The sequence below is a fragment of the Schistocerca piceifrons genome, chromosome 9 (genome assembly GCF_021461385.2).
Source record: "Schistocerca piceifrons isolate TAMUIC-IGC-003096 chromosome 9, iqSchPice1.1, whole genome shotgun sequence".
Taxonomy (NCBI): domain Eukaryota; kingdom Metazoa; phylum Arthropoda; class Insecta; order Orthoptera; family Acrididae; genus Schistocerca; species Schistocerca piceifrons.
The window spans coordinates 17,887,793-17,900,445 of record NC_060146.1 but is presented as its reverse complement, the minus strand read 5'-3'; the positions used below and the strand labels follow the sequence as shown (position 1 = coordinate 17,900,445).

The 12,653-nt window shown below is 42.5% G+C and overlaps 1 protein-coding gene across 5 annotated transcripts in view; it reads right to left on the bottom strand.

Annotated features, from left to right (window-relative positions):
* LOC124716954 (replication protein A 70 kDa DNA-binding subunit-like) overlaps positions 1-12,653 on the bottom strand; it is a 174,410-nt gene that overhangs the window by 23,422 nt on the left and 138,335 nt on the right. For 4 of the 5 annotated variants that reach the window (XM_047243543.1, XM_047243546.1, XM_047243545.1 and 1 more), the window contains exon 13: positions 8,535-8,632. In XM_047243543.1, coding sequence (XP_047099499.1) covers positions 8,535-8,632 — 98 coding nt within the window. Of the gene's footprint in view, positions 1-7,677; positions 7,916-8,534; positions 8,633-12,653 lie in introns of those variants that run through there. The other variant, XM_047243548.1, reaches the window with a different exon arrangement.

Sequence of the window (12,653 nt, the reverse complement as noted above, 5' to 3'; positions counted from 1 at the left end):
AAATTACACATTACAAGACAGTGATTAAGCCAGAAGCACTGTATGCAGCAGAAACACTTAACATGAATTTCAAAGGCCAAATGGAGAAACTTGAGATAAAGGAAAGAAAAATTTTAAGAAAAATCGTTGGGCCAAAATTTCAAGACAATAAGATTATATACATCAAAACTGAAAAACTTTCAGATTCTATGCGAAAAAGGAGAATAAATTTTTATGGTCATCTTCTCAGAATGAATTCCAACAGATTAACTAAACAAATCTTCCGTAACCAAAAAACAAAGCCCAACTGGTTTAAAGAAACTGAGAAAGACCTAGTGGAATTAAATATTTCAGAAAATTCACTTATTGATCGAACTGCTCAATTAATTACTAAAGATGAAAACATAAGGTTCCAAGACAAATCCACACAAAAGTCCAAATCCTTCATCTTGGAAGAAGAGAGGAGAAGAAGATCAGAAAGAATGAAGAAATACTGGGCCCTAAGAAAAGAACAACACACAAAGAAATGATTGATCCAGCGTACCCCAAAGAGGGTGAAACGAAAGAAGAAGAACGCTTCTGAAACTACCATATGTAGTATTTTCCCATCACCCGTTAGAAGTATAAACAGCTGTGACATCACGCTCATCAAAGTATTGCATAGTCTGTCATATTTTGCGTATGTGAGCACTGTGTTTTGTTGTTGTGAATGGTTCATTTCCTTTGCAACTGAAGTTTTATTTTTGATTTTTCTTTTGTTTACGTTTTATGGCTGCAGTATTATTCTGCAGTAGTGGGCTTAAGTAAAATTCTTTGTTAGAGTATTAGTTCTCACCAGACAAAATTAGAAAATTAGAACAATGAAAAATTTCCAGAATTCTAAAAAATTCCTGCATTTTTCCCAGATGAAAAAATTCCTGGGTTTTCTCGGCTCTCCTGGGGCATATACATCCTGAAATATATGCTGTCTATTCCTCCAAAACAAACTGATGACTACCTTTTCTCCTTTCTCTCTCTTGAAAGGGTACATTTGTCATTTGCACCTTCAAAAACAATCTGAACGTATGGCAATATCGGAAAAGTTACTCTACACAGATTTGACATATGAGTAATTCTGTAGTTTTTTTCACCAAAAAATCCAGAAATATAGTGTGTTAAAACTTATTTTGGTGAATTTTTAGGGAAAGCCTTGCCATCCACATCTACAACAGAAATATATTTCTTTATTGCCTTCACTGTCACATTTGTGTCTGCAATCATCATTCCTACAATGACTTCCTACAATGTCACCTTTATCTTGCATATGAGTACTGACCATATCTGCCACTGACACAATTTCAATGGTGACAACATCAAATGGAAATCCAACTGCAGCTTTTCCCACAATGAGCCAAGGGGATTTTCAGTCAGCATCACTAGCCAGATTTGCCAATTCAGATCCATTTTCTTTGTATGTTTTGAAAATCCAGCTTTTGAGAAGCAATCCGAGATGAAGGACGCAACCTCCATGACTTTGTTACATAATTCATAGCACCCAGAACCAATATGTTACAAGAGTTAGTGTTCTTTTCAGCTTCTAGCAAAGTTAATGCCTTCTGCACCGTGAGCATCTTATAATGTGTTTTAAAATCATGGAGATGCTCAAATCCATGGGCTGCAACTTGCTGGTGCAGTTCAGTGAAGAAGACTAACCACATATTCCGTAACTTTACATTTTTAGGGTATGCAGGGCACCAGTCTACAAATAGGAGAATTTTTCTGCTACCTGATACCATTTTTAATCAAAGCTATGCAACCATTTTCAAATTCTCATAATCTCTTGTATGCTTTCACTGACATTGTTTTGGGCAATGTTACCACATTTTTAAAACAACGTGATTTATCTGATTTGCTAGTGAGAAACGGCTTCAACTTTTCTGGGTCATCAGCATTAATACCTAACATTCTGCAATTTGAACTTTACTATGTTCCCCTTTTGCCTTTAAACACAAACGTTTCATTTGCAAGAATGTCAAAGAATAGTCTTATTGTTGTGACTCGCCAATCATTCAAAGTGCCGCCACGCAATTACGCACGTCCTCTACGTGCGGCGCTGTCTGCCAGCCATGCAGCAGCTGCGCCACCTAAGCGGCCAGCCGAGCAGCGGCCGCTAGACTTGGACTCAATGTTCATTCAAATGTTACCGTGTTCACATGTCTTGCTTGTCAACTTGCTCTGTGACTTATATGTGTTGTGTCGTTCTGAAATATATTTGTTAAACTTGACGTTATAACAATTGGCGACGAGGTAGTGGATTTTTCCTTTTCATCGTTGACCCACAGGTTTCCATGGCTTCTGTCGAGCAACTATTGCAAGGTCTCATTGAACAGCAAACGCTTCTAACATCAGCGATTCACGATTTCGTCGTGGTGTCAAATGCGGGGCATTTCTCATTGTTGGCTGTACCTCCTTTTCCTCCTTACGACGAGACGGCGGAAGACGGTCTGATTATGAAAACCATCATCGACAGCACTTCTTGGCATTTCATGTCACGGACAAACAAACATATAAGTCTCTGTTCCTTTCCTGGATTTCACCTCAAATGTATCGGTTGTTGTCGCAATTGGCTCCTTTGAAAGATCCTGTGACTTTGTCCTTTGCTGAAATGTGCTCACTTCTGTCTGTTTATTTTCAAAAGCAAACGCATGTGGTAGCCTTTTGTGTTGCCTTTTATCGTTGTCAAAAACAACCGCATCAACCCTATCGCGCTTGGGTTGCTGAACTTCATGGCCTCAGTCGAAAGTGTCAATTTGTTACTGATATTCACAAAGAATCCTATGCCGATTCCATGGTACAGGTTGCTATTATCCGGTTGCCACCCGACAAAGAAGTTCGGCAATGTGCCCTTCAGTTGGGAAATCCGATTCTAGATGAAATCCTCTCCATCGCGCAGTCTTTTGAAATTTCTCGCGCCGCTGGGGCACAAATAGAGGCGTGGGGTGATGTCGGGGAAATACAACCTCTGTGGGCTGTTAACGATGCGTGCGATGCGTCCCCGCTGGCCGACGTGGCCGCAGTGCGCTCCCAAGCGCAGCCTCGGCCTAACCGTAAACAACCCGCTAAGAAACTGCAGCAAAACCCCGGTAACTTCCTTCATGTCCACGGTGTTTCACGAAACATTCACGCGAGGATTGTCCCCAACGTTGGGCTATGTGTCACAATTGCAAAAAGAAAGGTCATGTGTCTTCCGTTTGCAAATCCGACCGCATACATGATGTTCATGAACATGACGCTGATTCTGTGTTGTCTGTCAAATGCACTTCTTCCCTTTCAGGGAAGTTATTCCTCACTGTCCATATACTTGGTCGAGATGTTCGCATGCAAGTGGATACCGGTTCTGCTGCCACTATAATTAATTCTCAGAAGTATCTTCAGTTGGGTTCTCCACTCCTATCGCCTGTCACTTGGCAATTACGGACGTACAATAAACAGAAGATTTCTCTCTTGGGACAATTTAATGCTGCGGTATCTTACAAATACGTTGTTCGCACTGTTCCCATATTTGTGGTCGACCAGAGTAACGCAGAGAATCCTTTTGGTTTCGATGCCTTTCGCGTTTTTGGGTTCTCCATAGATGACTCTGTCAATATCGTCTCTGATGCTATTCTTTATGCTCAATTGGATTCGTTATCGACAACATTTTCGTCCCTTTTTTCTCCTGGGTTAGGCCGTGCAAACGACTTTGAAGCTCATATCACGACTTTGAAGCTCAATTGGATTCGTTATCGATGACATTTTCGTCCTTTTTTTCTCCTGGGTTAGGCCGTGCAAACGACTTTGAAGCTTGGCCTAAGTCTTTTCGGGCTCGGCCCATTCCTGTGGCCATTTGTGATCGGGTAAAATGGGAGCTGGATCGTCTCACTACTTCAGGGGTCTTGCTTCCTGTCACTCCCAGTGAGTGGTCCTTTCCTGTCGTTCTCGTTGCTAAGCCAAATGGTGATATTCGTCTCTGTGGCGATTTCAAAGCCACTTTAAATGCTCAATGCCTCATCGACACTTACCCTATGCCCCGACCTGAAGAACTGTTCACTAAACTTGCTGGAGGCCAGTATTTTTCTAAAATTAACCTGTCAGAAGCTTATCATCAACTTCCTCTCGATGCTGCTTCCCGGCAGTTTCTGGTCCTTAACACACCTTTCGGCCTCTATCAATACCAACACTTGCCATTCGGGGTTGCTAGCGCCCCTGCTCCCTTTCAGCGATTCTTGGAACAATTATTGCTCCCTGTCCCTGGGTGTATCAATTACATGGATGACATTGTTGTCACTGGCTCCACCACTGACGAACATCTTTAAAATCTCCGCACACTTTTTAATGTCTTACAGACTGCCGGTCTTAAGTGTAATCTTCAGAAATCACAATTTTTTCAGGCATATATCACGTACTTGGGGTTTCAACTCTCTCAGGATGGTATTCGTCCGCTTCAGCAAACTGTTGCTCCAATCGATGCCCTTTTTCACCCTACATCTGTTAAGGAACTGCAGGCCTTCCTGGGGAAAATAGCATACCATCGCAAGTTCTTACCGTCTGCTGCTTCGGTGGCTCAGCCGTTGCATCACCTGTTGCATAAAAACGTGCCTTTTCACTGGTCCGCGTCATGCGATGCAGCTTTCCTGAAATCGAAGACTATGCTGAAACAGGCCCCGTGCCTGGCTACTTATCGACCTGGCCAACATCTTGTTCTTGCCACGGACGCCTCTCAATACAGGGTCGGTGCAGTCCTTGCGCACCGTTTTTCAGATGGCTCTGAACAACCCATTGCTTATGCCTCCAAAACGCTCACAGATGCCCAACAAAAGTATTCTCAAATTGAAAAAGAGGCTTTGGCCATTATTTATGCTCTTCATAAGTCTGGTGTTTTTCTCTATGGATTTAAATTTCATCTTGTTACAGATCACAAACCACTTGTTTCCTTGTTTCATCCATCATCGTCACTTCCCGACAAGGCTGCACACCGCCTCCAGCGTTGGGCTCTTTACTTGTCTCGTTTCAATTATGTGATTCATTTATGGCCAACGGCTCAACATGCAAATGCTGATGCACTGTCTCGCCTTCCCATGGATCCTGATCTGGCATTCGATAAGGATGAACTTTTGTGTTTCCATCTGGATGTTGCTGAGCTGCGGGTTGTAGACGGGTTCCCCATCATCGGGGACCAGCTGGCGGCTGCTACGGGTTCTGACCCTACCCTCTCCCGGGTTTTACGCTGTATTCAGAAGGGTTGGCCAGATTGTCCGTCCGCTAAGACTTCTGACCTGTTGCGGAACTACTACACTTTCGCTACCGCCTCACGGCTAGGGACGGTGTTATCCTCCTCTCCACTGACAATGCTTCGCCATGTGTTGTGGTACCTGCGTCTTTGCACGCTTCAGTCTTGTGTCTCCTTCACCAAGGGCACTGAGGTGTGTGTCACACAAAATCTCTAGTGCGCCGTCATGTGTACTGGCCCGGCATCGACTCTGAAATCGCACACATGGTCGCTGCCTGCGGCCCTTGTGTGCCACAGACCGCCGCCCCGAAGTCATCTTTGTCACTGTGGCCTTCGCCTGAGACGCCCTGGGAGCATATTCATGCTGACTTCGCGGGACCTTTTTTAGGTACTTATTGGCTCCTCGTAATTGACGCCTACTCTAACTTTTCTTTCATTGTCCGTTGAACGTCCCCTATCACCGCGACAACCACAAGTGCTCTCGCCCGCATTTTTTCTTTGGAAGGCCTTCCCTCTACTCTTGTTACTAATAATGGTCCGCAATTTGCCTCTTCCGATTTTGCGGATTTTTGTGCTCGTCACGGTGTTATGCATGTCACGGCCCCTCCGTTCCATCCACAATCAAGCGGTGAGGCTGAACGACTGGTCCGCACATTTAAGGCTCTGATGCGGAAACTCCTGACTTCTTCTGCTGCTGCTGATGTGCTTCTCCAGTTTCTGGCTTCTTACCGTTTCACTCCCATGGGCAACCACAGCCCGGCTGAGCTCTTACATGGCCGACAGCCCCGCACGCTACTTCATCTTCTGCAGCCTTCCACCTCACGGCCGCGGGTGCCTTTGCATGTCCGGTTCACCGCCGACCTTGTCTGGGTACGGGGATATGGCAGGCGGCCAAAATGGAGTCCGAGCCGCATCTTACGACACCGTGGCCGACGCCTGTACGAAATCCAGACGGACACTGGTGTTGCAGTGCGTCATTCAGACCAGCTTCGGCCTCGTGTGCCGGCAACGCCTGTTCCGAATGCCACTACACCACCTTCGGCTCTACCTGACGCTCGGGATACTGGAATCTCTCATTACTCACAACGCAGTCCTCTTCCCAACATATCGGTGCCAGCACAAGAACGGACGCCACCAGGAGACGTGCCCCATGCAGGAACCGGATGACCGTCATCTGTCAGAGCCAATCTACTGGCCTCCTTCTCCTATGGACGCCGACACATCGCCCATGTCTCCTGTTATAACAACAGGACTTGCTGCAACGGGGAGGTTGGTGCATGGGGCCCAAGCAGATTCAACTGCCACGTCTCCTGTCATCTCGACCCGTTATCATCGGGGACACTTCTGTCTGCACGTGTAGCCTCCTCCTCGAGACTTTACAGCCAGTCAAACAATGCCTATGGACGTTAGCAATCTACAGACCACCTCCATCAAGACCAGTGACAAAATTTCAAAGGGGGGAAAAGTGTTGTGACTCACCGATCATTCGAAGTACCGCTGCATAATTACACGCGTCCTCTATGTGCGGCGCTGTCTGCCAGCCATGCAGCAGCTGTGCCACCTAAGCGGCCAGCCGAGCAGCGGCCGCTAGACTTGGACTCAGTGCTCATTCGAATGTTACCGTGTTCACATGTTTTGCTTGTCAACTTGCTCTGTGACTTATACGTGCTGTGTCGTTTTGAAATATATGTGTTCAACTTGACGTTATAACACTTATGTTATCAATGTTGAAGATGTCCAGTAGTTTGTAACATTGTGTACCTTCTTTTACCTTACCACTCAACCATTCATGAACTGTTTGTATGTTCACACTATTTCCTTCTCCACATAAAACTTTGTAGGCCACATTATACCACTTCCTGAATCTGTTGGTTCACCCATTAGATGCGGAGGGCATCTACAAATATGCTTGGTATTGGGCACTTTCAAGCCATTCACTGGGATACTGGAAGCACTGTTTCCAACTCCGCATATTTCGATTAACTGGCACACTTCTTCCTTTTCAAAACTGGAACACTTATTTGGAGTTAACAAAACTGAATTTTTGTTTTTGAAGACAATATTCAATTTGGACACAGCCAACACAACACAACACTTCATTCACAAAGCAACACAATACACAATCAAAATGGTTTACACAGTGGCTGATGGAAGCAACTGTGTCAATTGAGAATGGACTGTGGTCAGTATTGAAAGCGTTCTTGGTGCAGTCAATCTACCTACTCTACATTAACAGGCTATGCTGTTCAGTGCTTCTGTGTATTGTACATAAAACTACAGTATTAGCTACAAATATTGGGAAGTACATGTCCACACTGTAAATGATCATAACCACAAGGCAAAATTAAAACGGAAATAATATGGCTACAATAATATCCGAAAACTAGCACATAGTACTGAAAGCTAAGATTGGTAGCAACTGGGAAAAAGTGACTGTCAATACGCACTTATAAAACATCATCTGAATTCTATTGAAAATTATTCATTCAGCCAGTATGCTGAGAGTTTTCTTAGAGTTAACGGTTAACAGATATTGCTAAGGTAGCAGTAACAGGGAACACAGCAGTAGCACCACGAATTATTTTGTCTTGTAGCCAATAATACTGATGTAGATCCGGAGAGCAGGGAGCCCCCGGCATACCACTTGTGGTCATTACCTTAAGCCCGACATCATACCAGCACCATTATCTGTGAAATCACCATGAACATAATTTTACTAATGTTAATTGTCAGAAAATAATAAACATGTTAATGCAAAACTGGGTGCACTTTAATACTGTGAACAATGGAAATTTGATGGGATTAAAAAATGTTGTAACCAGTAGAAAAAAATTGGTGCTGTACTGTATTTATCAAAGACAATTTTTTGAACGTGTTTAATGGAAGAGCAATGCCCAATTAAATGAAAATTTTCTTATTCCATAATATAAGTTGGCTTAACGGTACTCTTCATGAAACGTGAGCTTCTTATCTTCAACTAATTTTTCCATCATGCATTATAAATGATTTGAAGAAATAGTTCAGCTGTTAGGATATTAAACCATTTTCAGAGAGTGCACATAAATAACAATGCCAATACAGAAATAGCTCCTAATGGCATTTGTGACACAAAATTTGAAGTAGTCTGTATTAGGACAACACTATACCTCACGTGGTTTAACGAAAGTTATTATTAATGAAACAAAGTGCTGAAAATTTGACAAGTCCAGCAATAAAACAGCCACATACGAAGCTCAAATAGTGCAGATTCATAGAAAATAATTAGTGTTGCAGTTAAGCACAACACAACAAGCACAAGCTACTTTACCGTGGTGTTGCTCTGGTCAACAATGGTAATGTCACGTTTCTTCTCTTCCATGTTTGTTGCTCTCACACTGCCAATAGTATTTACTACACCAATGATATCTGCACATAGAGAAGCAAAATAAAATAAGTTAACAGTAGCTTGTGTACAGTAATCAAAGTAATTTCTTTATCAACATTACCAGTAGTATTTACTACATCAATGGTATTTGCACATAGAGAAACAAAATAAAAGAACAGTGGCTTGTGTACAATAATCAAAATAATTTCTTAACCAAAGTTTTTAAGGAGAAAATTAGCTCCTAAGAGCTTTTAAGCCTGTCAGCTGCCAACAGCTGTAGACATGGGAATGCTTCCATTATCGGCCACCTCTTATTGCAGGTAATTATGTACCAGTCATCACGGCAAGCAGAATGACTGGAGCAGACAAATAATTTCCTAGCCTATACTAGTGGACAACATGTCAAGTTATGAATGTGGCACAAGCTGATATTGCTGAAATCTAGTTCATGACCTAGAAAAATTCTACAGAAATTCCAGATACAAAAAAATGGAACTACTACTACTACTATGAAAATTAGGAAAGTATGCACAAATCGGTACTTGTGCAAAATACCTTTGAAATTAATAGCACACATGTGCATACAATGTTGACTGCAAACGAAGTGTGAGACAATGGCTGCAGTAGTCAGTTGCCACTGTCGAACCTTTTATCAAGATCAAGGGCAATCATAACTGAGTTTATTTTAATTGCATCTGATTATGATGTAAAAGCTCCAGAACACTGAATCCTCCAGACATACTTGTAATATGAATGCAGCATTGTGTAACCCTGACAAATCGCTCTCTCACTGCATCATATGTGAAGATTTAAAATGTATTTAGTATTAGAGCTGTTAAAAAATTATCTGACCTTAATTTTTGTTATTGAAAGCAACAAAATAGTAATGGGGCATGTGCACTCAATATTCATAGGCATACATAGTGTGCACATCTGATTTGTTTTTCAGGACTATGAAACAACCAGTCGCTGACTAGCCACTGACATGTGAACAAATGTTTAGTGGTTGTTGTTGCATTTTGTGTTGTGTGTGGGCAAAATGGCACGAAACGTGGAACAATATTATTACATAAAATTTTGTTTTAAGCTTGGCAATTCTCAAGCTGAGACAGCAGGCAAGATTCGACAAGTGTTTGGGGATGAAGCAATGGGTACCACACAGAAAAATGAGAGGTGATACAACCACTTCAAAGATTGCCGTTCATCACTGAAGAGTAAAGCAAGTTCATATAGGGCCCCAACATTTGCAAATGACGTTGTTACTAATCAAATAAGGACCCTGGAGATGTAGGATGAACAAATTATGTGAGAGAACTGGAAGACGAGGTTAAAATTAATAACTGATCCATTCTTTCCATTTTAATGGAACATTTGGACCTCAAGAGGATCTCAGCAAAATTTGTGTCTGAAATTCTAACAACTGAGCAGAAGCAACTTTGGAGATTGCACAGGACATGTTGGCTACTGTGAACAGTAATCCAAACTTTCCTAACACATGTCTCAAAAGCACAGTTCCAGTCATCACAATGGAACCATCCACTCATAGCACCCACTCATTGTTCTCAATTAATTAAGAATTTTTTGGCCAAACCCAACAAAGCTGTGGTTTTTGTCGGTCTCACTACTCCCTTGATTAGCACAGAGTGACTACTGGCCTTCCCTTTGGACAGCCCTAGTAATTAATCGGGTAATCATTCACTTGGCCATTAAGCTGTGTACAACTAAAATATAGGGCAATACACACAAATTCAGAAAGCAACATCGAAAAGTGTGCAACAAGATCCTCAATATAAGCAGACAATGTTTGATTATATACTAATGATTTGAAGTGGTGAATGTGTGTGTGTGTGTGCGCGCGCGGTAGGGAGGGGAGGGGATGTGGGTGGGCATACGTATATTCTTATTGTCTGATAATGAACCAGTAAGCTTAGAACTATTTGTGAAGCAAGAGAATGATCAACGATGGAAGGTGTTCTCCTCTCAGCATGTTAACCATAGGCTTCATGTGGTGTGAAGAACATTCAAGGCCGAGAGTCGATGAGCCTTTGTTCGGTTGCTGCTGGTCATTCAGGGAGTTAGTAGTTATATTGGTTTGCATTAAGTTCCAGTGTCTGTCTCTTTAGTGACATATTGGCTGCACACGTTTTATATTTTTAACATTTTAGAAGGGAACACCCCACGATGGCAGCTCAGGATTTGGAACAGTTTTCTGTTTTTTGTCCACCAACTGATACCTGAACATTTTTGCGAATTTTAACCTATGAGCACCAGTTGAGAGTTTAAATTACTTTTTAGTGAAACACTGGTGATATCTGATGCCATATCTCACACATGGATTGTAAGGAAGTGGTGAGAAATATTTTTTGTGGTCTAACGATTGGGCTTTAGTGAAACTGAGCCACTATAAGATTTTGTATTTACATAACAGTTAAATAAATTGTTGATCCAGTGAATTCACTAGGCGACATTCATATATAAGCTTTAACTGTGATTTCGTGTGTTTAATTAGCACTCCATATATACACTCACTAATTGATTACCAGCAGGGCCACTGACTGCTGTGAATGGAAAAGAATTTAATCGATAAACAAATTTTTTCTGTTGCTTATCATTAGTGATCCTTCTGGATTAACCATACAATTATTATTCTTTGAATTCACATACTTTCATGGCCTGGCACTGTTTCAACTGCACGATCACTTGTGAAACCAGTTATAGTAGAATAACTGCGGGGCCAGTATGTAAGAGTTTGCAGTCCACTCCTCTGATGCAGGTGGACAACAGGTAAACTCTGAGAAATCACGTGAGAGGCAGAGAGGAGATGAAGGCGAGTGTTAGTTGCCAGCTGTCACCCCAACGATAGTCCCTTCTCCCTTCTCGAGTGCCACATGCTAGCTGTGTTGGCCATTTTGTATGGACATGTAGAGCTCTGTCTAGCGTGGGTGGCTGCACATTGGCAACACTGCCTCACCCCATTGCAGTCTGTCTAGTAACAAAGATATTTTAATAGGAGTATAATAACTGTACTGTTTGAATTGTTTTGTACATTACAGAAGAACAGTTAATCAGTGGAAAACTGTCAGCTAACTCATCAAGAAATCATTAAAAATGACCAAATATAGGTAAGTATTTGTACAACACGTCATCTGTACGGTATGGATTTCTCTTACATAACTAATCTGGAAATGCTGACATACAAACTGAAAATATCGTACAATGTTTTATACGTGTAAGTTTGTGCACATGTTAAGAAAATTTCTTACTAGATTCAGTACACAACAAGTCAAGTAGAGCTAAAAACATTGCCCTCAGCTAATGTAGCGTCCCCTAGCCAGTACACATCTTTTCAGTACAAGCTACGTAACTCAAACAAGTACCAAAGTCTGGTTTATGAGGAGCAACAACAACCTACTGAGGTATGCCCAGCGCCAGAAAAACTATGCAGAGGCAAAGTGATTGCTTACATATTTTTGTAGCACAGTGCCCATTTTTAGTTATTAAGAAATTATTGTATTTGATAATACTTACTTACTCATTGGTCATACCAGACACGAGAGTCCATTACCGCAGCAACGTATTTTCGCCACCTATCCACATCTTGGGCTATTTCCTTCCATTCATTCCATTCACCTTCAATACCTAGGCTCCTTAAATCAGCCTTCACATTGTCCTCCCATCTACGCCTCAGTCTCCCCACAGGACGTTTTCCTTCTAGGTGCCCTACCAGTACTCTGCGCGCTGCCCTGCCCTCATCCATTCGAGCTACGTGACCCGGCCATCGCAGCCTACGTGATTCAATAATACTGATTATGTCAGGGCTCGAGTAGAGTTCGTGAAGCTCTTCGTTATGCAGTTTTCGCCACTCTCCGCTAATGTCATCCCTTTTTGCCCATCTACGCCTCAGTCTCCCCACAGGACGTTTTCCTTCTAGGTGCCCTACCAGTACTCTGCGCGCTGCCCTGCCCTCATCCATTCGAGCTACGTGACCCGGCCATCGCAGCCTACGTGATTCAATAATACTGATTATGTCAGGGCTCGAGTAGAGTTCGTGAAGCTCTTCGT